At 33.2% G+C, this 27,918-nt stretch overlaps 4 protein-coding genes across 4 annotated transcripts in view; 2 read left to right on the top strand and 2 right to left on the bottom strand.

Annotated features, from left to right (window-relative positions):
* The window catches only part of LOC144847417 (uncharacterized), a 167,219-nt gene that overhangs the window by 13,683 nt on the left and 125,618 nt on the right, over positions 1–27,918 (bottom strand). The gene's annotated exons all lie outside the window — the stretch shown is intronic.
* LOC144847424 (E3 ubiquitin-protein ligase TRIM71-like) overlaps positions 1–27,918 on the bottom strand; it is a 117,680-nt gene that overhangs the window by 23,159 nt on the left and 66,603 nt on the right. The gene's annotated exons all lie outside the window — the stretch shown is intronic.
* Positions 388–5,283, top strand: LOC144847408 (uncharacterized). The gene has a single exon (XM_078703749.1). The coding sequence runs from the start codon at positions 890–892 to the stop codon at positions 4,481–4,483; it is 3,594 nt and encodes a 1,197-aa protein (XP_078559875.1). The 5' UTR covers positions 388–889; the 3' UTR covers positions 4,484–5,283.
* On the top strand, positions 19,168–21,786 carry LOC144847431 (uncharacterized). The gene has a single exon (XM_078703792.1). The coding sequence runs from the start codon at positions 19,248–19,250 to the stop codon at positions 20,985–20,987; it is 1,740 nt and encodes a 579-aa protein (XP_078559918.1). The 5' UTR covers positions 19,168–19,247; the 3' UTR covers positions 20,988–21,786.

The following is a 27,918-nucleotide window of genomic DNA, read 5'->3' as shown; positions in this document are numbered from 1 at the left end:
TACGGCTAATCACTAATTAGGGGACACTTTGTTGAGTCCAAAATGTGTCCCTTAGTACAGATTAAACTTTATTACATAATTAACAATATTAAATTTCTAAAGAAAGAAGTGGAAGAAAGGTAAAGGTTTTATTTGTTCAAAACAATGACTTAGCCGGCACGCGAACCTTCTTTTATTAATACCAGTAATATAATTCAATTAAACGGTACATCAACTTGAGTTTACCATGTACAAAAGTTATCATGGTGGTGGTATACAAAAAAATGTATGTCAACAATGTCTATTGGTCGGTAATAATGTGACATCAGACACGCATGCGCATAATGTCTACACGGTTTATGTTTGTCTTGTCTGACGTGCATAATAAAACATTACCAATAACAAAGACACCGAGTACGCATGCGTTAGTGTATTCCGCGCCTATCTTTCGAATCGGATTTGCCGATTTCCCTAAGTTTGCTAAAGAGGCGATGAAAACACTCTAAGGACAAGTACTTCTAGTCGGTGAATTTTAATAACTTTTACGAGTTGGAATATTACATCAAAATGCATGGACTGAGCAACACATTGCGCATTTCCTACCTTATGTGCGGAAATTCTAACTACTGAGATTAATTATATAGTTGGCTATTACTCTTAGTAACGGTTAAGGGGAGTGAATCAACTGGACGTTGTCTCCAAATGTTCTGAATAACAATGCCGAAGCATAACTCTTCCTTGGCAACGAAATGGTTACTACCGTTAAAAAAGGAACAATTTGATTACAACCATAGGGAACAAGAGATTAAATCATTACGCGAATTGCTGTTACGTGATCAACAAACATTTTGACAATCAGTTGCTGTTACCGTATTGTTAATTGTTTTGCTGTAGGCCTACTATTTTCAGAATGCAGGCTTGGAGAATTATTGTATGCCTGACTGCAGGTATGTGCTGTTATAGTACAGCTATTCAGTTTATTGCTGAACCATTTGATACGATTGTTAACTACGGTGAAACTGTTGTTTTAAGATGTGCCTTGAAGGATCAGGGAGACAAACCATTATACTGGCAAAATACGGACACACAACAGTTTATTAGCATGGACCATGAAATCGATCCTTATCGATCATTTGGCAATAAAACTCGTGAACGATTATCGATCATAGGAGACTCACGATACGGTGAATATAATTTACGTATTGACAATGTAACCAATCTTGATTCGGGTTCGTACGCATGTTTATATTTTGATGTTTTCGGATATTATTCAAGACCGGCAGAAATTAAAGTGGTGAACCCACCAATGAAGGACTATCCGATGTGCATGATGAGTCCCACTACCCCGGCCGCTATCGGTGATGAAGTTGACCTGCTTTGTGTCAGCTCTGGGGGTAAACCTGCGCCTGTACTATCATGGACCAGCGGTGGTAAACTGGTCCCATCGGTGTATGTATCTGGAGGAATCGGTGGTGTTACAAGTAATAAATATTCATTAAAACTTAACGAAGATGATAGAGGAAAAGTGTTTACCTGTGAGGCAAGCCATGAAGCGTTTGCTGTACCAAAAACATGCACAATAATACCTATTGGTTTTAACATTCCAGTTTATTTGCGACCGAAAGTTAAATATGCGACCGAAGGGCGAAGAGCTACATTTGCATGTTATACGGACAAATCTCTGGAGCCTACGTTTCATTGGTATATTGGAAATAAGCGTCTTAATAGTAATGACCAACGGGTAACACCAACAAAAGATGGCGTATCAAAACTAAAGCTGAGAAATCTTAGAATAAGTGACAACGGAACGAACGTTTATTGCGTCATCACAAACCGTTTTGGAGCAAAGAAAAATGACAGTTCTTTATTACTTGTATTCCCATCCTATTATTCTGGTGGTAAAGGCACAGGTAAGGTAAACTTGCCAGAAACAGAATCATTTCCACCAAAAGATAATGGTGACAATGTACAACCTACAGTATTAAACCCAACAAAAACTACTAAATTGATTACAACGAAAGACAATAGTCCATCGCCCACGACAAGTACACCAGCTACTCCAGGAACCACAGAGCATACAACAATGCTCGATCAACTTATGTCCGTCAAAGGTACACACTTAAGTGGTAGAACTACAATGGGAACAAAACATTTCGTTGAAAATACGAGAGAAACACCAAAGGACCATAACACATTTGAATGGAAACCAAACATGACAACATCTAACAATTTGTCAAACCAAAATAACGATATCATAGAAAATTCAATTGAATCAACACAATCCCCTCACGAAGACGTTTCATATCTTGACATGGATGTTACACATAGAGGACAGCAAACAAATAATGTTTATACATTAGATATTATAACGGAAGACCCGAATGAAATATGGGAAGCAACTGTGATTGCATCGATGAAAAATCACGTGTTTACAACAGACGCAAGTGATACCGTTAACGACGAGAAATCATCGCAACGTCCAATGACATCTACACTAGCAACGACTTCGACAACAACTAATGGTTTAAATCTAGAAACTCTACCTAATCAGAACCAATCACCATCTTCAACATCCATTCTAACTCCTCTCAAAATGGTAACTAACAATAAGAGTGAACCTACGCCCTCTAATATTGACAACTTTAGCACTGGAGTAACCAAAACAGCTACATCTATGCTATCAACGTTATCTCCATCGGTTAGTCCTCATTCCATTGAAACAAAGGAACTTATAAATGAGACAACAAATTCACCTCTTACTACTTTGCCTATAACCTCGCCAGCTTCAACGGAAAATGTCACAATTGGTCTACAAACGTTTGTGAAAGAAGACGTAGTTCCTGTAAAGTTAGTAAATACAAACAAAGGGAAGGTTCCCTCATCAACAGCATCTTATAGAATAAATGCAATTACAGAAAATATCGAAATTGAAGTTCAGAACTTTAATTACACTACTCCAAAAACCGAAGGACAAACTACGAACTCTTCAATCACAATAAGTGATATGGTGACTAATGACGGTTATACAGTTACAGAAGATGAAAATGTGGCAACAACTGTAAGTATGATTACAGAGAAAAAACATGATCTTTCAGCATCTACATCCGGGAAACCCCATATTAGTGGTTCTCCATTTTCTTTGACAAATTCATCAACTGAACAAACCAAAATTCGCATTTCTAAAATTTATCATAGGAGTGATAAAATGAAGGCAACTGATGTAGGGAATACGCCCAGTTATGACTTGCATCAAACAGACGCAATGATGCAATCTGAAAAGAATGTTTCCGAGAAACCATATTTGGAAAATGTTTCCGAGAAACCATATTTGGAAAATGTTTCCGAGAAACCATATTTGGAAAATGTTTCCGAGAAACCATATTTGGAAAATGTTTCCGAGAAACCATATTTGGATGATATAACAGATTTGGTATATAATACGCAAGACGCCAAAACGTCAACACAAATAAAAATTACACCAACAATTTCAATAGAAGAAACAACAGAAAATGTTGAGCACGCGCCTAACGAAATAGAAATGACCAGCATATCATCTGGAACAAACAAGCAAACACTTACTGCAGAAATCAGACAACCCACCCACGTGTCTACAAAGGAAACAGTCGTCGCAAAACAAACTACGTCACAAATCGTTACAAATCCTGTAACAAAACTAATCAGAAAAATTATGAAAACAGAAAGAATAACATCAAGCAACTTACAAAACACGGATATAACAACTGTTTCTCCCCTATGGAAAACAGAAATACTTATTGATGATACTAAAGACACTACAACTATTGCAACAAGTGGTGCAAAAGGGACTACATTATTTAACTCGGAGGGCCAAACTCTTTCTACAATCCAACCTACTATCGAACAAATACAAACTAATAAATTGATTAGTGATACGACAATAAACATAAGTACTAAAGAGAATAGACGTCCAATTTCGACACCAAGTGATGTTCACACAACAATATCGCAATCGCACAAAACTCATAATGCACATTTTTCTACAACTTTGGAACCTACAAGTGACCAAAAACAAACAACGTCATCAATTATTAATGATCATATTGACACTATAAGGAAACCTGATCCTACGTTACATCCAAAAGTGATTCCGTTTGGAGAAAATATTGATACAATTCCTGTTGTTAAAGTAACAAGTATTATAAAAGATGTTAACAAACAAACAACGCCGGACTTGTCTAAATTTGGTGTAACAAATTCTGATGATTCTGTACCAAATACTCCTGAAACTTTACTAAAAACTTTGAAATCAAACAAAACACCTAGACAATTAGACGATCCAACCATTTTGAATGCAGACGATGAAATCAAAACAGCAACTGTTCGTAGAAATGCTAAAATCATAATGGCGGCAATTGTAGGAATGGCCGTTCTTAGTGCATTTATTTTGACTATATTTTCAATTCTTATCAAATGTTTTAGTAAAAGCAGAAATGGTGTATATAATCATCCTCATCGATGGAGCTGATTGGTGTATGCAAATTAACAGTATTGTAAATGTATAAATGTATTGCCATAGATATAAAAGAAGTGTAGATAACTAACGTTTATAGAAATTTATACAAAAAAAAGTTCTGTTAAGAAGGGTTACTTGTAAATATGACGTTCTTCCTTTACTTTACTATTAATTTAGAGCTACTAGTAACAAATGCAGTACTGTATAAACACAAATACAATTAAAAAGATTGTTTTAAATAATTGTAGGTCATAATAACTGTACCAAACTGATTGAGTTGCTTCAGTTTTGGAGAGTTGATAATTTCGTCTATCACAGTAAAATCAATTTCTTCTTAAAAAAAAGACTGCTTGTATATGGACGAAACAAAAGAAAAACTAGGAATGCCTCATCTTATTCAGGAAGCTAAAGGTAATCCTTAAGTTGACCAACAGGGAGGGTGAGGTAGTATTTTGTGACTCATTTACTCTAATACTTTAAAAACACAATGAGTCACTTATTATATTTTAAGTAATCTCATTTATTGAATAAACTGTTTATAATACAAATTTAAAGCAATTATGTTAATTTTATACATGATGATGTAGGCTTATATTATAATTTACTAAATTAATTAATTTAAATTACTAGAACATTTGATAAATTAATTTATGACGATTTCTTGTATCTCAAGGTGTTAAATCAATTAAATTTTAATTTCAATTAAGCTATATGAAAAATAAAAAATTAAGTAAGTTTTATTGCTTATAGCAAAATATCACGTGACTGGTAGGATAAGTGTATAATACTTAAATGTTTTCTTCTTAAAAAAGTACTACATGTTATTTTTTATTTCTGCTGTTTTCTATGATTAATGTTCTTTTTTGGGAATACATTAAATGATAGAAAACGTGTATGTAATGTGTCTTGGTTTTATCTCGGTCCCTATCATATTTAGCGAGTTTTCTCTTCGGACGGAGACGAAGTAGACGGTAATTTTATAAACGATACATCGTTCTTTATTATCCGGACAATATTTAGTCATCATGCCGATCCTCTATTGTCACGAAACGAAAGCACACTAATACACTTTTCAATTGAGGGAGTAGAGACAGAATGAGCTGCTGAATGATTTCAATTTGGTATTTTTGTAAAGAAAGTCATGAAACTACTGATTGAAACAAACTGTCTGTATTAAATAATAATAATAATATACCCCAAAAAATATAAAATATATGTAAATGTATGTAAATCAACAAGCGACAAATCAATTAGGCACAGTACATTATGACAATCTTTTGTTTTTCTTACGTTAGTTACGTTTTGTGAGAGCACCCTCTATTGAAATTAACAAAACCTAAGATCTTTGACAAGACTTTTTTAAACTATAGAGGGCTAGACAACTTTTATTGAAATGAAATACTGCGATAGTTTATAATTTTCTAAAAAACAAATGATTTTGTTCTTCATAACGGAGGTTTCTTGTATACCGCCCTCATAATCTAACAAACTAATAATGGTGGAGCTAATGACATTTCTGTTCAAGAGTAGGCCTACTGTTAAAGCGGTGCATTAACCAATTGCATTAACCGCATGTAGTAACCAATAAAATAGGTTGCAACTCATTACGAAAGTTAAACCTGGGCTTTTTGTTTTTTTCTGTTACGAGTGTTCATAACGAAAAAATATAAGCATGTGACATAATAGTCCATTAATTTTTTTAAAAATGTTAAAATAACCGTGTGGTGCGTAAAATAATGCAATTGTTGCAAAATATTACAAATCTTAGTAAATAAATTATCAAGAGCAACATAATATGTTCTTACAATCAAATGTTCAAAATGTAATTGCCAATTAAAAATAAAATAATTTTCAATGTACCTAACGTTTAAAAGAAATTACTACGGTACGATATTTCAAAAGGTATTTGAAAACCTTTTAAAAGATAGTCATACAACCTTGGAAACTAAGAATTAAAATTAGCTCCGAAAATGTATGTCATATGCTTTGCGGAAGAAGCGTCTTGCTGAAGAGGAAATACCCTATTTAACGCGTGAGATTAATAATATTTTGGCCAATAATACACAGCTCTACCGCGTGCATACTTTCTCACTAGCGTACGCGCAAGCAATTTGACCAATCAGAAGCGCTTACGTTGCGTTCTAGTGGAAATAAAGCTTATATGTTCCTTTTATAGGTTTGTTAGGCTAAATTAATGTTCTCGATTTCATACAAAAGCATACTGTATGAATCAAGGTAGCATTTGACTTTCTAGATAAGATAGCTCAAGCGATTTTTTTCAGTGCATTTCATCCAATTACTCCACTCTTCGCGTACGCCTACTCACAATGTTTCCAAGTTACGCTTGAAAAGCAGTATTTCAAATCTCATTAAAATCAACAAAATAACACAAGTGTTTCCAATTTTTTAATCTCTATTTAATATATATAATTGAATAATGTAGTTTCTAAAATATCGTACTGACTAATAATTACGGTCCACAATTGTAATAGACAAAACCGTTAAAATGACATGGCCGTCTGGTGGCAAGCATAGACCCACATCTGTTAGTCTGTACTGGCATGAGAACAAGGCTGATGGATGCTGTAGCTAGGCCCTTAGTGACTCATAACCCGCGTTGTTACTGCAATGAAATTATGTCAGATCATACGGATAATCTGATTCTCAATGGTAACTTCTGTGCGTGGTCAATTGTTGAAGCCATTGACCAAAGTACCAGTCAGCCCTGTCGCGATTTTCTATACAACGGTTCTATTAGAGGTCAATAATAAGTTGTCTACAATGGCCTATTGTAATCTTATTACTAACATGACTAGTACAAAGTGTAACAGTGCGAATAAAATCCATAGTCGCCCACATTCTCAAATTCAAGAAAGTTTATACTTATTACACTGTAGGTCCTATATGCAAAATTAATGTTTTGTAGTTACAGCAGCGATGTATCGTTTTAACGGCGCGCCACGCGGTTACGCGCCTATCGAGCAAAAAAAAATCATTCTACGCATGCTCATATTTTGTTTAGCCTACGCATGTACTGTCGCACTTTGTAATAATCGTCACACTTTGTAATACATACGCACTGCGTATGTATTACAAAGTGTGACGATACGCACAATTAAATAGGCCCACCGAGTTACACAACTACAGAGAAAATGTTTCATGTTTACTAAAACTCATTTCTGTTATTTTATGGGTCAATACAAATTACTATGATTATACTCATGGCTGTGAGTAATGTTTTAGGATATTAAAACCCAGCCTAACCTATTCCAGATATATTATGACTTAGCTGTGAGAGTACGAGTATCGTATTTATAGAAAACTTTAGTTTTTGTAAGATACTAAATTTCATCTAACCTATTTTAAAAAGGTCAAGTTGATATTTCAATCTGAACACCTTTTGTAGACATAAGTCATCACATTTGTTGCACTTTCACATTTGTTTCTGTCACGCAAAATGTGAATCAAGGCTTGCATAATCTGAGGTGTGTATCAGAAACTAGGCTGCTAAATTTAACTCGTAACAAGTTATTAAAAAGGTCTGTGATTCTACAGGTTATTGGACGAGTTAGATGACCCCTGTAAATGGAAATTTAAAGTGAGTTTAGTCTGATGAAGTACAATGTGTAAAAGTAAACGTACTCCTAAACAAGCAGGAAGGTTGCAATAATGTAATAAATAAATAAACAGCACATAGGAGCGAAAATGATCTTGGCACTGTTTATAACACTATTTGGAAATTCCATATTACAAAAAGAATTCTAAGAAGCAAGGAAACCCACCCACACTGTCATAAACTATTAAAATCTGACAAGAAGACAGAAGAGTACAATAAAAACGGAAAATTATGTTCATATTCCCAAATCATTACTTTTGGTAATTGCTTTTTAAAGTATTGGTAATTTTCCAATACAGTCTTTCAAAATATATGGCTGCTAAATGTTAAACTATATTTTACAACAAAATACGTTTATATAGTATGTTTGTCACTTCTAACAAAAGATAGCTGATAATTTTTTGTCTTTTGTGAGGTTTACTCACCTTTATTTTCATTTCAAAACATAACTGTTACATAATTCTTTTGATAAATAAACCTTTTTTGCAATCGAAATTGCTGTTCATGTTTCCATCCTTTGGATGTTTTTGTATATATATTTGTTATTCTTTTTAGTAATTTTATGTATAGGAGGCATACGCCCTACACAACCTTTCCACCTGACTGCACATTTTTTTAGACATCGATGTTTTTATAAAAGTGTTTTTAGCAGATAATGTTTTGTATGTTTCATACCATACTCTTTACATTAAATGTGTTGCTCTTTTCCTGTGCATTATGAACGATTTCCGGTTGCAATGATGAAGAAAGTAGGCCTACACTGAAGCAACCCACTATCGTCATAAGGCTGGTTAGATAGAAAAAACACATCTTAGGATAATACTTTATTTACTTACAATCCATGATTATTTACACATTTTTCTAGAAATGATACTTATTCTTTTCAGTGGCGAATAATTTCAACCTAACTTCTTTAGAATACAAAAATTACAAACGGTCACCGCAGAAGTATCACTTTTTAAAAACAAAACACGTCATTGCTGGGAACGAAATTGATTTTTTCTTTAAAAAAAAAACTAACGCTAACTGATAATGCAATAAATATTTCGCGAATCAGTAAAAGTTTGAGATTTTAACCTTCAAAATAACCAAACACGAAACTAAGATTTAAAAGATAAACACTATAAAAAAAGAAACCGGTTTTTACCAGATAGTTAATAGTAACAGATTATTAGAATCAAAACACTAGTCAGAGTAAATGGCTACATAATGGACAGTATTAAATATACGTTTTGTTTACTGATTAGAAACATTATACAAAATTACAACTCATCTTAGCTAATCAGTCGGATGTTTATAAGCACATGTGCTTACATCTAATGTATGTATCCTCTAGATATACCTCAGAGGGACATTCATTAATATTCAGTAATTTATACAGTTCGTACTTACGTTTTCCTCTTCTTCTTCCTGTAGCTTCAGATACCTGCACAGCGTTTACTGGTCATCTTCAATTAGTCCTAAAAGAGATACAAAGAGTGTTAATAATTGTCAATTTAACGCTGCCTTGTATTAAGTGGTTCGTTATCTTTATATGAGTGGTGATTGAGACTAATGATTCGAAATAAAATGGAAAGTATCTGTACCCTTACATAACAAGATTGAAACTGCGTTGTACAAATCATGGTTTATATCCCAGAAGCGTTCTTTCAAAATGATTAATCTGGTGTGCATTATACGTACATTTGTGAAAATTAATTATTCAAATCTTTACTTCGTTTTTGAAATAAAAACCAGTTATTTCGGATAATATATAATTTAATTAAGTTTCAAAATTAATTTGCTGAAATGTTAAAAACTGGCTTAGATCTTCTGTCTTAAAATAACGTTAACAGTGTCAAAGTTTCTTTAAGTTCAAACACTGACGAAACAGTAAAAATCTGTTTAAATTCAATTAAATGCGCGATGTGCACATTGTCACATAACTTAAAACAATCCAAAATCTGGTATATTTCTTTCCCAAGATAACCCTACTTTACCAATTAATTTTGTTATTGGGAAGTATTTCGTGATATTCTGAAAATTGTTGTGAAGTAAGAAAAGAATGCACTGCTATTAAAACTAAAATTAAAATCTAGTTGTACAAATTGATAGATTGGTACTCTCTAGTACACTCACCAATTTGTTCGTTTAATGCCAGACAATTATGCATGATCTTAAAGTTACAACCTTATCATATTTACAGAAGGCGAGCGGGTGTACAATTATATAACCAAGAGTGCATTATAGTCTTCAGAGACACAAGAATGTTTCACGTAAGAATAATTTAATCTCCATCAACTAAAGACTTTATCATTCTCTGTCTGCTGTCATGAGACATAGTTCCCACAGGGTAGTTTTCTAGTGACTAATACTATACTTTTTTTACTGCTGAACTATGATTCATTATATATTAGCAATTACAAACTGTATAACATTTGTATTTAGCGCTATAATTTAGAAATACACACTTATTCACTTCTTCTTTATATCTGTTTTTACTATTATTGAATATTAAATGTTTTCGAAAAAGATGTTAAGGAAGATTAAATTTCATACTTTATAAACACCGGGTTAAAAATAAAAAAATCCTTTTAAGTTTAACAAATGTCTGCTTGATTACTCTATTAGGGTGAAAATGTTTGGTAGCAATCGTCTCATTAGAAACGTCAAGGCATGAGTTCGATTTAGTCACGTTGATATAAATCTACATATAGTTTAAACATACTTAAACTTATGTTTATTTTTAAATTACCGTAAAACTTTGAAATGTTGTCATATTGTCAAAGTGATCAAATGAACTAAACTATAACACTGACTAGCCAGATTATATGTTCACCGATGAAGGATTATCCACATTAGGCATGTATATACAGATGTCATTACGCGATAAATAAATTGATTTGAAACATGGATAATTTCATAATTTTGAGACGACGACGAAGTGAACAGTTTTAAGACAGATTAATGTGGGAGGTTGAATAAATACTTCTGCAAAAGTTTAAATCTTTACTGAACTATGTGCATTTGCTTTGTTGAACCAATACAACTAATTCATTCAATGTTAATTATTGTCGGAATGATGTCTTTGCTGTTTTAATTTATACAATATTTAGAGCTATTAGTCATCGCTTATCATTTCCAAAATATGTCAGCGACATTGAATTCCTTAAAAAAATCTTTGCATATTTTCGTTTCTAATGTTTTAGGCTTAACAAGGATGCGATAAGCATGTACACAATTACAGCCTAAGTCATTAATTATCGTTCTTAATTGTTGATTAGTTTGTGCTTACTATCAGTATAGCAGGTCTAAAGATACAGATATGTTTGGAAATCTGAAGGATATCAAGAAATCATAGATAACTCTACGATGATGATTATTTTGTCGAATGAGCTGATTTAGTAATTAATTTGTGCGGAACTAATTCCATATTCGTCGGTTTTAAGGAAATTCTTTAATTGGATAAATTGTCGGTATTGCTATGAATGTCTTAGTGGTGTGAGAAACTGAACCTTATTTTTGTAGAGTCATTTAAAGACCCCTTCCCTGCAATTTTGGACGTTTTTTGGAAAATAATACATATATATCACTTTAAAAACATTAAACCATGTCATTCCTTGTCTTAAATGTACGTTTTATGGTAAATTATGATAAAAAGTGAGAAACAATGCACTACCTAAGTAGCTCGCGGCGATCGACCTCTCGTGGACGGTCTTAGGCCTAGCCTAGCTAGGCTTAGTTTTGTAGGCCTAGCTGGTAAACATCGGTAACGTACGAACATCGTACTCTAGCTATATACCTAGCCTGACGTTGTATAGTTGCTGCATTAATTGTCTTTCTATTTTTGACAGACTCCGTTGATACAAATTGGGGAAAACCCGGTATTTTCGCTGAAAAGTTAGGAGTCTTCCATTTGTTTTGGCCTCACGATCGATCGCAAAGTGGGCGAATTACATGTGAAAAACAAAAATATCAATCCGCGCGCAATGCATTTTGGGATTTATAGCGGGCCGCTATAATTATTAGAATCGACTTATTTTTCACATTTTTAACCGTTTAAAGACGAAAAAAGTTATCGCAATAGGACCATATAGTATTATTTTTACATTAAATATAGTTTGTGATCTTAAATTAGATCTAAAAAACGTAGGGAAGGGGGCTTTAAATATGGAGATTTAACTTAAATATTTACCGATTCTATTTTATTTCGTCAACGATGTGTGTAACGAATGAACAACGAATGTTTTTTTTTTCTTTAGATAATAAATATTTTAAACGATACTTCACAGAAGATTTTTTTTGTAGATTTGGGCCTTCTCAGAGTAGAATTTAAAATTGGATATTGTGATGATTTGAATAATTGTAATAACTATAACTATGTATAATGTAGGCCTATCTGACCGTGGAATTGAGCCATTTCAAATGAATTTCTTGATGAATTTTTCACTGAATCAAAAGATTTACAAGTATAGTTATTAATATAAATATCATTCGTCAAAGCAAGCATCTGTGTTCCATTAACTTTAGGGAAGTTAGGTTTAAATCTATCAACATCGACTTAAAAGTAGCCTAAAGTAGTTATATTGAAAGTAGTTCAAAGCCTTCTAGTATATTAGCATAATATAGAGACATTTCACTTATATTCACAGGCTACAGTTCTGTATACAACATCTAAACACTTACATACATGTATACAATGTATCTACAACAAGTTCTGTTCCTTTTCACTTTTGTTATAGTATACAATAGTAGTCTTTTACTTTAGCGAAACTTACTTTAGCGAAACTTAAGATTATTCAATTTCACAAAATGATGACCACGGTTTCTTTTTGATGTTTTTTTAAATTGAGCAAAGTCATGACTACCGTAAAATTGTTGTCAGAAACAATATAAGTTATATAACTTACGTCCTTGAAACGTACAGTACGCACGTAGAAGAATGGAGGTAATTTGACCAATCACAAGTAATTTATTATTCGAACACTTTCTCATTGGTCAACTCGCTTGCGCTACGCTGACGTGTACTTGTTGCACAATTTAGCGGGAACGCGAGCTTGGTACCCACTTTGCGCGCGCGTGCATTTATGTCAACTTACGACGCTTCGTATTACTTTGTCAGCATAGGGTAAAGAAACGGAGGGTGTCACTAACGATTAAAATCTATGTAAATAGTGAAATACAGTCTCTACCTAACACAGAAAAAATGAGAGATTAATCGATTGACGAACCGGGGGTATGATTCATTTGTAAGTTAATCCACCGGGAACATAGACGTTCTCTTTGCTGTGTAATCAACGGCCTTGCAGTAGTGTAGGGTGAGACACAAGGGAAAACAATTGCACGCGTCAAGAACAGTGATTCAAATATAATATTCATACAATTCAAATTAATATAAAAAAAAAGTATCCACCCGATAAGTGGAAAGAAATGAGTCTATATACCAATTGAACCAAAAAAATGGGATGACAAGTCAAGTATTTTAAAACATTAATTTTTATCTGAAACTTAAATTGACATTCCTACACAAGTGGTATTCAATCAAAATATAAGCCCCAACAATTAGGTAATGTAATATTACATAATCTAATTTGTTGTAGTAGTGTTCATTAGCTATGGGACTGTACGTTTCACTTAGAAAAAATAAATCACATTAAGAGCAGCATTGCGTGCAGATATTGTATTATGGAATAGAAACTAGAAGACATTATTGTAATTGTACAGAGAGGAGGGGGATTTTATTAATTTATTAAAGGTAAAAAACGATTAATACAACAAACAAAAATCAACTAAAAAAAAAACAATTATAAACACCAAGAAAAACTTCCTTCTCCTTATATTTGATGATTGAAAACATAATTTGGACCATAGTATGGATTGGCTAGCCAAAAGAAACGAGTGCAAACAAAATCTGATTTATTTAGTCATACATTTAAGTCCTACTCTAGCCAAAAAAGAATCAAGACTACCAATTGTAAAAAATAAATTTATATTAGTTTGTCATGTTTTTCAAGTTCTCTGTGCCAAACGAAACAAATATGCCGATTGCAAAAGAAAAATGGAAATGAAAAAGTATTTTACCATGGTAATCCATTTAGCTCTAGTAAAAAGAAAAAAGTCTATCAATTGAAAAGTGAGGATTATTTTACCATTAATGATATTAGTCAAAAGAAACAAGTCTACCAAATGCATTGCAAAAAAATGGAATGAAAAAGTTAAGTATGTTAACATTAGTTATTTTGTCATGCATCATTTGCTAAGTCCTACTTCAGGATGCTGTGGCTTCTGTCAACTGTGGACCTTTGATTGGTCAACGACAATTTGAAAAGGAATAAACAACGGAGACAAGAGAGGAAACATCAGCCAAAAATAAATTGAGGATTAACACCTTCTTAAAAATACCCAAAAATAATTAATACATTAATCAATCAATCCATCATTTGGTTATATTTGACACACTAGTAGAAGTTCTCCTCACGACATTCAAAACATATAAAGCGGTTCAATATTTCGTTTAATGCTGTATTCGGTTTTTCTTCTCCATTTATTTCTCTCTTTTGTTACCGTTTGGCAACCAAGGTCTTAATCAAACAGCCTTTAAGTTATAATGGAAATACGTTATAAGAGCTTTTAGATATATATTAAAACACGTAAAAAATACAACATTATACAAATACAAATATACTTGTATAGTTGAGAAGTTATTAAATTATTAGGAAATTATTAGTTGAGCAATGTATCAATGATACTGAATTGAAAGTACCAGACTTGTCTTAAGTTGTACTTGAGTATGTCTTACGCCGAATAAATACAGTTTACATCTTCTACACTTACTTCAAAACAAGTGCGTACAATTGATACTTTTTTAAGAACGAAGTGAATAATATTACCACTTCGTGTTTTAAGAAAGAAAATGTGGACCGTCGACAAAATTAGCACCTCGATGATCTGAGGAAAAATAATTGAATCTTCATTCAGTATTGAATGAAATGAGTCAGACATATTACCTAACAATTTACGAATTTAAATAAAAATATCTAAACATAATATTAAACTGCACTATTTAGTTATCGTCATCAAACGGTTTGATTCTTAGTTTGAGACGACTGCCACGTCTAAAAAATAAAATAAAAATATCTAAACATAATATTGAACTGCACTATTTAGTTATCAAACGGTTTGATTTTTAGTTCGAGACGACTGCCACGTCACGACACCGTAATGGATCATGATTACACAATAAACATTGATGTAATCTTGTATTTCTTGTACATAACGAGGAGTGTAGAATACGATAGCAGATCTTGAATGATCTTTTTATAGAACTGATTTTTAGAGAGCCAGGTACACAATCCCCGTCGAATCACCCGGGAATCAGGGTATAATACAGTTTATACGTCTGCGCATGCGTAGATATAATTGAACCGCGACTAGAATGGGGGTTATCGTAAAATTCCTTATTTTACGCCCTGTAGACATGTGATCCCGAGGCGTTTACTAGCAATGATTATGTAGATGACTTTGGACAAGTTTTGCTGAAATATGCTTGTTAATTAACCATTTAGTAGATATAATCATGTAGTCACGTGACGTCATTCTGACAAGACGATGTAGGTCATCAAGAAGAAAAATAATGTGATTTTGTCAACAATTTAGCCACATTGTGTTAACAATTTTTCTGTTTTTGTATATCTCAGAGCAAACATAATTTCTATGTATATTTTATATGTAAATGACAATAAATGGAAGTAATTTTCCACTAGGCTAGGCAATCTATCTAAAAAAACAGCCCAAAGTGAAACAAATTGCAAACAGAGATTTTTTTGAAATGGTCACATATGATGAGGAGATCAAAATTTGAGCATCACACCTCTGTCACTAATCCCGATGATATGCAAATTAGCTTAAATATGCAATTTTAGGGTGAATCTACAGGGTTACCATAACTACTAGTCAGAAAGAGTTGATTTTTTCACTGATTTATTCAGAAGGTATATAATTATTAATATTTGCTCTGAGACATTTTACGAAAAAATTACCGGAAGTACAATATTTGAACCTCGACCCCATTTTTCAATGTTTGCATACATAATGCGACTAAAATGTGTGTAGATACTACACTACCTGAAGTACATAGCCCATATCCATACAGTAAAATCAAGTCTCTAGAATACAATATGTTATGTTGCAAAGCATGGATTAACATATTGTAATATATTATATAATACAACCTATTCTTCTCCCATATTACTACTTCATCTTTTTCGATAAAAATAGTTTATCATGTAGTTGTGCAGTTTTCAATAATTTAAAATAAAGGAAAAGGAAATAACAATACAAATTTTCAAATTTAATCTCTTCCCGACGATTAGTTTCCAGAAATGTATCAAATTGTGGTAATTTGTATGGTGTTGTTTTAGTTGATATATGTAAAATCAATTGTTTTGAATACAATACTTGCTTCCTTGTTTCGTTTTGAGAATTACGAAAAATTTTTCCTTATATGGTCATTACTTTTAGACCAGCACTTAAAGTGATAAACTATTTATAACTATAAATTAATAAGTAGTAATCTCAATACTTATTTTAAAAATAATTTTCATGTTGAAAATGTGTGTAGTTGGTCGCTTTCTTGTAGATGCTTTATTGTAGAATGTAATTTTTTTGTTTATTTCTGTTCACTGTTTTGGGTTGACCAACTAGCACAGGTGTTTGGTCTTTCCTTGCCTTTTATATTTCGTTTTGTCTTTTTTTTTGTATTGTATATGGCAGAAATTGAATAAATAAAAAAATTAAAAACATGAAATATGCAATATCTTGAAAACCACTGACGCTAGAGAGTTGATTTATATTCGCTCTAATGAAACATTTTGTACAACTAATTTGCATACTTTCGAGGCGTGTGACAAAGGTGTGATGTTGAGAATTACCAAGCGGTCCTACGCTGGCTATTGGAAACCTGTATCTAAATCATTTGAGGGCAAAACAAAAATCTATAGGGACATTTTAGTCACATTGTGTACCGTATGCAAACATTGAAAATGGTCGAGGGTCAAATGTAATTTCGGTCATTTTTTCGTAAAACGTTTCATTAGAGCAAATATAAATATATACATTTTGAATAAATAAGTGAAAAAAAAATCATCTCTCTCTGACTAGTAGTTTTTGAGATATGGTAACCCTGTAGATTCACCCTAATTTGCATATTAAGCTAATTTGCATACCATCGGGATGAGTGACAGAGGTGTGATGCTCAAATTTGATCTCCTCATCATATGTGACCATTAAAAAAAAGGGTTAGGGTGTTTGCAATTAGTTTCACTCAAAATGATAGATTGCCTAGCCTACACTGATGAATGGAAAAGAAAGTAATAACCAATAAAATGACTACGTAAGTTGCTGAAAAGATGACGGAGTGCATGCTTACTTCGGGAAAAACTTGAATTATTTCTGAATCCCGGGAAATTGTTCTATTCACTGAACTCAATAAATAAAAAAAAAAGTTTTTATGATGTTTTTTTAACAGAAGACCTGGAACTGACATAAATCTGACCTCTTTAATATTTAACATAATGATGCATCGTTTTCGGATTAAGTTCACTGAATGACTCTCACGCACCTAGATGTCATCTTTTGTATAACTTTCTTGGCTTTAATAATCTTTGTATTAGTCACTTTCCCGTACCCTTCACTCTGGACAGTTTATTACCGTAATAATAAATCAATAATCTGTTTCTTTATTTCAATTTATCTACATACAGTATTAAAGACTAAAACACAATTTATAACGTCTGATATCTGATCGCAATAGGCATTACACGGGTTATGGCGTCCAGAAACACCGATACTCTTGTAAAAACAGTAATTGTGAATAGTTTATGAACAACCAACCAAGAAGAAGATAATAACATAACTGAAAAGAACAGACATTAACAAACTTGAAGCGGACTATGCATGGTTTAATAAAATTTAAATTATGTTTAATTTGCAAGAGTGTACATGAAAACTAACAATTTGGCACAGCATTCTTTCCAAAGGTTATTGCGAACGTCATACAAAAGGTAAGTACTTTCCCCAATACATTTACTAATCGTACCATCAGTTCAAGTAGGCTGCCTTAAAAGACTTACAATGGTATTAGATGATAAGAAAAGTAATTTAATCAGAAGCAATCAAAACCTTGATTTAGTGTCGGAAAACAAAACTTTCACAAAGAAACGAAATAAGTTCAAAGATGCGAAATATAACGTATTTTTTCCAGATCGTCGGTCAGTGCACTGATGTAAATGATGCTGGGAAGTTTCCAGAAGAAAAGAACAATTTAAAAAGAAGGAAAAAAGAAAAACTTGACGCAACGCCAAAACGACCCTAAACATGTTATTTCATTTTAAGGCATTTGATTTTGCTTCAAACATATACAGTATAAATTCTTAGGGACTTTCCCGAGTTTTTATAAAGTATGCTTAAGTGTTATTATCGCACAATATGAAATAAAAACTGTGAATACATTAATGTGAAAACATAATATAACTTGGTGGCGACAATGATTGGGTTCATGAACCAAACTCATTGGGTGGATACATACAGTAGATCCCCTAGTCCCGGTAAATTACTAGGCTCGAACGCATCCTACAGTATGTTTGACACTGTATTTTGGGGTGATAAAAAAACATAATTATAGAGTTAATAGAATCGATAATATTATTAATTTTTATTAGGTTATTTTATGCAATTAATCATACTGTAGAACGTTGGTTTATTAACTTACAATTATACAAACACACAAATGTTCTAAAGATGACTTCAATTCAATACAACAATGAGTGCCTTTACACCTACAGCCAAATTTGATTTTAAACCGTCTTATATTTAAAATGTCAAAGAGACTGACTAAATAGCAAACAGCTGTATACCAACACATAAAATCAAATCGACGCATTTGTCTTCAGGTCAGTCAGATATTTCCAATTAGAAACTTTGAAATGATGTCATGAGGTTTTATCCAATGAACCAGTCATAGGAAGTGAACCTAATTGACGGGAAAACACGAAACATTCATAAAGGCACTGCGATACAGAGTGCGTCAAACACTGGCAAAACCTGCGTACAGTCAATACGCGGGCAGGGAGAACATTTCAAGATATTATATTTTAAAGCTAACACACTATAGGTATTTTAATCATGGAACTTAACTTGATTTTGGTGTTGTTTACATTTGGCTTGGTCAGTGGGTTCGAATTTGTAATTGAACCAAAAAGCATAACAGCTTTGAAAGGTGAAGATGTGTTGTTATCCTGTTCGGTGACGGGAGTTTCTGATCGTGGGACAATATTTTGGCAGCGAGTAAACACAGGACGATATATTAGTATGGACTATGTTATAGATCCATATGATATGTTTGGAGATGACATGAAAGATAGGTATAGAATCATCGGCGAGCCGTCTGTTGGTGAGTACTCACTGTACATAACCAATGTTAAGAAATCTGACATTGGCAGATACGCTTGTTTATATAACGAGCCATCTGGTTTAAAGACAATCAGTCGTCATGCTACACTAAGTGTACTAGTACCACCAGGTCCCCAGTATCCAAGATGTCGAGTTGAGCCCGAGGGAGCGGTTGTTGGCGCCGCTGTTGATCTAATCTGCGACTCAGAAGGTGGGCTTCCACCAGCAACTCTGACATGGTTCCGTGGTAATGAGATTTTAGATGGACATTATGGTAAATCAGGAGCAATGACAGAGAATCGTTACCGAAAAGTATTACAAGCCACCGATCGTGGAGTAGAATTTGTTTGTGAAGCGTCGGGAATCGCGATTGGAAATACTTTGCGTACTTGCTCTTTAACTCCGTTAGGTCTTGACATTTCTGTTCAAATAAAGCCACAAATTAAAGTTGCGAATGAAGGTTCTAGAGCAACGTTTACATGCATTGCACCCGGTGATATGAACAATTATGACGTGTACTGGTCACTCGGCGAAGAAGAAATACATTTGGAAGATCCAAGACTATCATTTAGAGATGGTCATCCTCGATTAAGAATAGATCCTGTCAAATTGAGTGATCATGGCAAAATGGTTGCATGCATAGTATATGACTTTCATGGTTTTCGGGGCAATGCCTCATCTGTACTATTTGTTACTAAAACCGAAATAGAACAACCTTCTAAAAATACAATTGTATTCGAGATGGAACCAGCGTCTGAAATACCTACTAAAATAAGTGTAGTTGCCTCGGTTGAAGGAGCTGCTAATGGTGTGTTCACAGCAGATCTACCCGTTGCTGACCAGGCTACCGCTGGAAATCCTAACTCCGGTATCGTTAACCCTTCTGTTTCACCAAAAGCAGGTAAAGAAATGGTAACAACTAAAACTGATTCACCATCGCCATCACCAGGTGCTGAAAAAAATAATCCATCAATGATATTTACTAATCACTTTGCAATGCCAACTGTCGGTGACAATGCAGAAAATGCAACCACACCACCACCAATTAACCGAGGTGACACTCCAAACCAGAACATCCAACCAACGGAGATCTCAACTGAAACAAATCAGACAGCTAACCCAATGATGGAAACAACAGCATATGTTACTGATGAACTCAACGCGAACGAAGTAGAATTACCCGAACTACAGAGTGACGTTCATGCAGAAGATGACGTCGAAGCAACTGAAGAAAATGTGAACGAAGTAAACGATGACGCGCCAGTAGTTGTCGATACTCCTGCAGACAACAAGAATGAAACTAACAAAGTAGCAAATAATTTAGAAGGTACAGATACCGATACTGTAGCAGACGAAAATGAAGAAACAGCTGTAAGTGGACAAACCATTCGAATTAGGATCATCTGCAGTGTGCTTGCAGTTGGAGTAGTTTTAATAGGTTTTGGATTTTGGAGATTTAGCAAGACACGATAATGTAATTTGGCAAAACAATTACGATAATGGTTGATGTATGTGGTGTAATAGTGCTGGTGAATTTTAACTTTAATGCAAACTATATTCAACACAAACAGTGCCTAGTTGGTAGGGAATGTGCAAGATTATATGCATTAGGCTTGGTTCCAACTTGCACGCAACGCAATGTTATCACCACGACGCGATGTGTCGTTGCATCTACGTCACTGCGTTGCGTCCAAGTAGGAACCAAGCTTTAAAGTTGTCTTTACGTGACATCAATTTACTGTACAAAAGTTTATTTTTTTAAATAAATATCAATACAAATTGTGATTGCTTGGTGCCCACTATTTTATTATGGTATGTCGGTCGTTCCATTTTTATTTTGGCGGGATTTTCTAGCGTCTGTCTATGGGCTCTTTGTACATTGTTCGTCCGAAATGTCAGATTTGCATTAAATAATTATTTTTTCAAATACAATCAACAATGTATAGTATTATTATAATGTACGTGCTATAAAATTAATTCAACACCATTGATCTGGTAAAGTTGCATTTCGTTATTTTAATTTCATGATTATTCATATTTTTATAATGCAATACTCTACTCTGTGTATAATAAAATATAATTATTTAGTTAGAATTATAATACTACTTTTAATTTCTGTAATTTTGTATTATTATGTTTTCATTAATTATTATGTTTATCGTTGATTCGGATGTTGTTATAAGTTTATAGATAAACTATATTTAATTATTTTAATATTGAGAGTATCGATATATGGCTGTGTAATATATCAACTTCACGAATAAAACACAAAATTGAACAATTTGTATACGTCATTTATTTATATCGCGCGACGAGCGACATAAAGTCGACGCGCGCGTGTAAAAAGGTATTATCAACGCACACCTTAGTAATAGTATTGACAATGATTCATTGTTCCGTTTCTTCTTGTATAGGCCTACTTCCTGTGTACAACCTCAACAATTCAGGGTTGTAAGTTAACAATTGCTTTAGATTAAATTTCTAGATGATGATCAGTGTTTATTAACTTCACATTGTCTTTTGACGTATTATTCAGTTTTTTACTTTCAAATTTCCAGAAAGGAAACGCGAACAGTCTCCAGTGAAAACTAGAACAAAAGTGAAATTGACTTGCAGATACATAACTCAAATAATTTATCAAAATGAAATGTTTATTTTATACTAATTACAAATTAGTGGAACTTATAACACAACTTAACAAAAAGAAACAGCTCCGACCAGCGCTTAGATGATATCTTCATTTAACCAAGGTAACCTTTGTAATATTTTATTCATGAATCACATAAATGAAAACATGAGTCAACAATATGCAACATTACTGTATATCATTAATGACGTATTTGGCACTGTATAGCATAGGTGGAAAAAAAGTCGTAGTCAGGAGACAAGAAACTGCATATTCCAGCCCGTACGAAAATCGGGTGTATCATATTTTTGTCCACACAGCATAATTATACACTTACTTTAACCATGGAGGTATAGGCCTAAATATATTCTATACCTCCATGCTTTAACCTATGTAAATGTTGCTTTTACTTTGTAAATTAATATAATTAAGTGCATTAGACCTATAATTATGTTTCAGTTGCAAAAGTAATCAATAAAATACAACATTAGAATCATAGGATATTGAACCCAGACTGGTTTCTGCAAACCTCATCTTACCCAGAATACCTTACTTTCAGTATAATTACATTGCACAGTTTAGGGTAAACATTTAATTTCCACATACCATTATATCATTGAAAACTATAAATATTGAATCTACCAATATTCACTATCAGAAAATGACACAGAATGCAGGCCCTACATATACTTCATGCACGGTCCGGATGCATGATGAATAATTGATTTTGACATTTTGTGACATCAAAATGTCTTTATGATGTGTCCTGCTTTTATTCTGAATGACACCTGGCCATAAAACTGATGAATGTCCTGAGGTTTGACAGATACTGATGTTAGACCTATATGATTCTTAAATTGAAAGTAAAATAATGCAGACCAGCAGTAGGCCTAGTAATAATAATTATATTATTATGCGAGGCTAGATGAAGGCCTAGTGCCTATTTATAGCCACGATACGTGATGTGAATTTTTTAAAAACAGGTAGGAAAAGAATACCAGGGCTAGGACTTCGTACCCTCTCCCATAGCTATCATGGTAGACTGCCTATGCTTGGTTCCCAGGCAGTGAGAGATCATGAGGTCGTCCTGCTCCTCCTCCTCGACGATGGCTCTAACATAAATAGGCCTAGGAATAAGGCCACACGTGCCTACTCGTATAAAGACAGGAAATATGGAATTTCTGAAAACAAGGTAATGTATAGTAAAGCAATGTCTTTATAGTGTAATAAATAAATAAATAAATACTTACTCACCAAAACAGATGATAAAAATCCAGAATTAATTAACGTAACGTAAGTACGACGCGCAGACTACAACAGACGGCTTCTCATGACACAGCGCCCCCAAACCACTACCAAAGATCTTTGTTAAAAGTAATCAACTTTTTAAGATATTTGATTTAAAGAACCAATTAGAGAATCGACTTTTTTTTTATAATACCGGCTAGTATGAATCCATTTGGTATGTCACTTTTTTTTTAATCCTTTATAATTACTTGACTTTGCACTCGTGTCTGTTTTACTACCGTTTTAATCCAGGGGGATATTGAACAGGAACTATTCAGCATATTGATGGACATTAACTATAACTAGCATTATATACGTGTTGACCTAAGTGTCTATTGAGACTATTGAGCATGGGACAGTTAGGCCCTATTATAAAGGTCCGTTCACAGTCGATCTCATTTAGAACCGTCATCAACTATGCTAGATTTAAAAACTCTTTTTCTTTTTTTTTGTACTCCGTTCTCTCAGAGTCATGTACGGAATCTGGAACACTATTCCCAGTTCGATGATTTTTTTTTTATCTCCGGCCAATGAACCTTTCTTGATGTAAATCTAAACTCTTAGTATCTAGTTAAACCTAATCCCCTCAAATCAGGCTTTCTTAACGTTGCTTAGGATTACAGTGATATTTAATGCATGATACCTTGTGCTAATTTTAGAAGTTAAGTTGTGGTAAGGACTTCCTAAAATAATCTAATTATAATTATATTCACTTGAGAGCCTTGTAGGCCGACCGCGTGGTTTACATGATGATGATTTTGTATAGGCCTACCATTGAATTAATAAAAAAATGCTGTATAACTATTGTTGTTAGGTAACGCTATTTCCACTCTAGAACGCAACACAAGGGACATAAGCGCAAACGCAAGCGAGTTGACCGATGACAAAGCGATGACAAGCGATAATCAATGTGATTGGTCAAATTGCTCACGTTGCGCTTACGTAGTTGAGTTGTGTCGTCCAAGTTGGGAACCAAGCTAGTTTAACACACGCTTGTTGTATACGGTTGATGATCCAACATGGGCCTATCATTCGATATTTAGCACTGTTTTTGGCTGATTTTAACGTATCACTATAATATGTTGGCTGCGTCCTACAATCCCCAATAGAATGGGTACGAATTACAAATCACATGGTATATTCACCTTTTAAACTCTATGTAATATGTGACATGTGGTTTTCATGTTCCTTTTCCAAAACAGGCAAGAGTTATCAGTTTTCAGATTGTAAAACATAAATAATTACAACAAACAGTTCTTTTTTTTGTTTGTCAAACTACCAAGTAGGTATAAAATGAATCTTCGATACTCGTACGCCGATAGAGACAAAACTGCAGGAATTTGCAGTTCGGTTGCTCTTCCACGAACCGATAGAGAGATAGAGATTTTGTTTTCTCTTTTGTGTTTTCTGGCTTGAACCACCACTTTATTCATTCATTCAACGATATGACATTATTAGTATTAGTTAATCAGTAATATGTTATATTTGTTGTAAATCTAACAATCGAATATCTATTTGATCATTGTTATCCTCCTTTTTTTCGTAATTTTTGTTTTTAAACTTGTTATCCATAAATAATAGTTTGTATATATAATATTTAAAAAATAACCATGTGGATAGAGATCACTTTCGTTGTAAGCGAATACAGCTTACGCGCGCGTGCCAGTGTGGTTGAAGTACACGCTGTTTTCATCTTTATCTAATGTTAAAAGTCACTACTGCTATTCGTTTATAAATCGTACGGAAGATGTCATTAAAATTTTAGTAGACAGATCATCGTTCACAGGATAAGGTAATTACCTTAAAACCCCAATATAAAATGATGGGCATACTCCTTCCCGCTTGCCCTCTGGCACGCCCCTATTCACAACATCTTTAACATTTCCTAAATCAACCCGGTCTGTTGTCTGCACGCAACAAAATACGCTAGCGTTAAATTTTATTGTCAGATGATCAAATTATCAAGTAATTATTCTTGACTTTTGAAACGTCAAATATATTTCATATTTCTTACACAAAAAATGAGGTTAATGTCTACCACTATTTGATAATCTATGATAGTTTTGTCTGAAAGCACTTGTTATTCAAACATAAAAAACCGTTTTAACACAGCTGTTACCTTTCTTAAAAATTAATTTTATGTCAACAAGATTATTCAAAACGAAACTTTAAAACAATTATCTTAATACATTCTCTTCAGAAGTAAATTAAGTATGAAATGTCAATATCAGTTATAGACATATCAAAATCGTAAAATGACTTTATATATTTAATTTAGCAAGTCATTGCAACCCGTTTAGTTATGCTGTAGGCATACAATGACATAATGCAATGTCCAATTGAGTTGTGTATAAAAGACACATTGGGTTTGGTTCCCATTAAAGCTAGATTTCCACTAGAACGCAACGCAGGACGTAAGTGCAAGCGAGTTGACCAATCACAAGCGATGGATTATTCGAAATGTCGCTTGCCGCGCCTCAAAGGTCAACTCGCTTGCGTTGCGTAATCGCCGATGCGATGCGTGGTCTCTAGTGGCACTTTTGGGTTACTTTAGGCCACACACCACCATTGATGCTGAATCAGTTTTATTTGAGCACACATTGAAACGAAAATACCGCTTTAAACTTTGAAACCCTCAAAGGGAATGTTTAATTAGTTGGATGAACTGTGGATAAACTGATAATGTTCGAGGTGGCATTTTAGTTTAAATTAATATTACGACAATTAACAAATCCCACGTTCGTTTTGTGATTCTGAGATATTGTGAAGGTTTTTCCGTGAAAGTTTGAATTGTTTCGAACTAGCTCCTTGAGAGATTACGAGATAATGAGTAGGGTTATGAGCCAACTAATAACTTTCACAATTAACATCTTCAACACTTAGGTTTTAGCATTTTTCAAACTGATGGACAAAACCTATACCATAAACATGGTAGTAAAACAAAACATGGTTGGGGTCACCGTATCAGATTCCTTATCTAACTAAAGTAAAACGTGATGTTGCAGAATTACTTGGAGTATATGGAACTTGCTATACCTGAACTTAGATTCTAGAAATTAAACATATACTTCAACAAATGCGTTCAATCTTAAGTATAATAATATTTGTATTAAATACAATACATTTAACACTAAACAACATAATATAATATAGTAACTGCATTCAAAAGACTAATTAATGCATATTCATGAGGAGAACAAATACAGGAAATTTAATTATTATTTTTTAGCATGTAATGGCCATAATTGGATATTAATAAGATTATGAATCATCTTCACTCTGTTGCGCACCATACTTAAAAGCATAATTGAAGGTCGTCTAAACGAAGAAACTTTTTACACACAAAAATTGTTTTCAAAAACAGTTTTCATCTTAAAACATCTAATAATAATATTTAGGAAAAAAAACATTATTTGAGTGCCTTACTAAACAAATTAAGGTTATTTTAAGTGGTTGACTAGAATATTTACTGCTTCATCAGCTTTTCTTATTGGATGAATATTCTCATATCTTATCTTGTATTTAGAAGTCATGATGAAAATCATTTGATGCCTAAGAAGAGAAACTTTCCTAAACTAAGCTTTAATGTATTTAATAATTTAATAGTAGACGACTCCTTATCCATATTACTTTAAAAAAACGTTTTCTCTATGTTAAAAAAGCAATCGTAAATGTACTCATCTACATGATGTCATCCAGTGCCTAATTGTCATATTTTGTATACTTACCTCTATAACAAAATTAATTATGAATGTCATCAAACAGTGACTTATTATTACGTAACAAATGATCTTTTTCCGGCAGCATAGATCTAAATTCAATTGTCAAACCATTATAAGGTTGTAACCTTCCTTTTGCACGCACACAATATTAAGTAATAGTTTATTATTTGTTTTGGTTTTTTGCTTCTAAAGCTCTGTTTACACTATCAAACTCTATGTGATAACAAAATGTGATGTGCCCATGGACATGCTGATGCCAAATCACTACCATATTTGGGCACATCATACTTTTTTGTCAAACAAATTTGGTAGTGTAGACAGAACTTTAGTAATATAATCATGTTTGCACAATACAATCAAATGTTATGCAAATAGATTGAAACAGCTGAATAGAAACCAAATAAGTTGATATTATTGGTGGTACTTTGAAATTCAGAAGATCAAGGATAAAACTGTCGCCACCATTGGATGAATCATCTTATACTTTAGATGATAAAAAATTAAAGATACCGCAATCAAGGATCATGTCAATCATAATGGCTGCAGTACTTGGAACGTTTACAAATCCCAATTTTTTGTAGCCAAAAAAAACCCAAACAAATAAACATCACTTGAAGTCACACAAACTTATCTCAAAATCTTAAAATTATCATAATACCAAACAAAAGACTTTTTCGTAAAATGTGAAGTTAAATTGATAGACATAAGAATGAACGGTGGTAATTACGTCATTTGAGATTCATAAACCTACCTTCTACAGTATACGAAA

This window comes from Antedon bifida, chromosome 7 (genome assembly GCF_963402885.1).
Source record: "Antedon bifida chromosome 7, ecAntBifi1.1, whole genome shotgun sequence".
Lineage (NCBI taxonomy): Eukaryota > Metazoa > Echinodermata > Crinoidea > Comatulida > Antedonidae > Antedon > Antedon bifida.
The sequence above is the reverse complement of the archived record's forward strand: the minus strand, read 5'-3'. Positions and strand labels throughout refer to the sequence as shown.

What these genes read in the sequence shown, in the direction of transcription:
- LOC144847408 (XM_078703749.1), top strand. Translation starts at nt 890, where the DNA reads ATGCAGGCTTGGAGAATTATTGTATGCCTGACTGCAGGTATGTGCTGT.
- LOC144847431 (XM_078703792.1), top strand. Translation starts at nt 19,248, where the DNA reads ATGGAACTTAACTTGATTTTGGTGTTGTTTACATTTGGCTTGGTCAGT.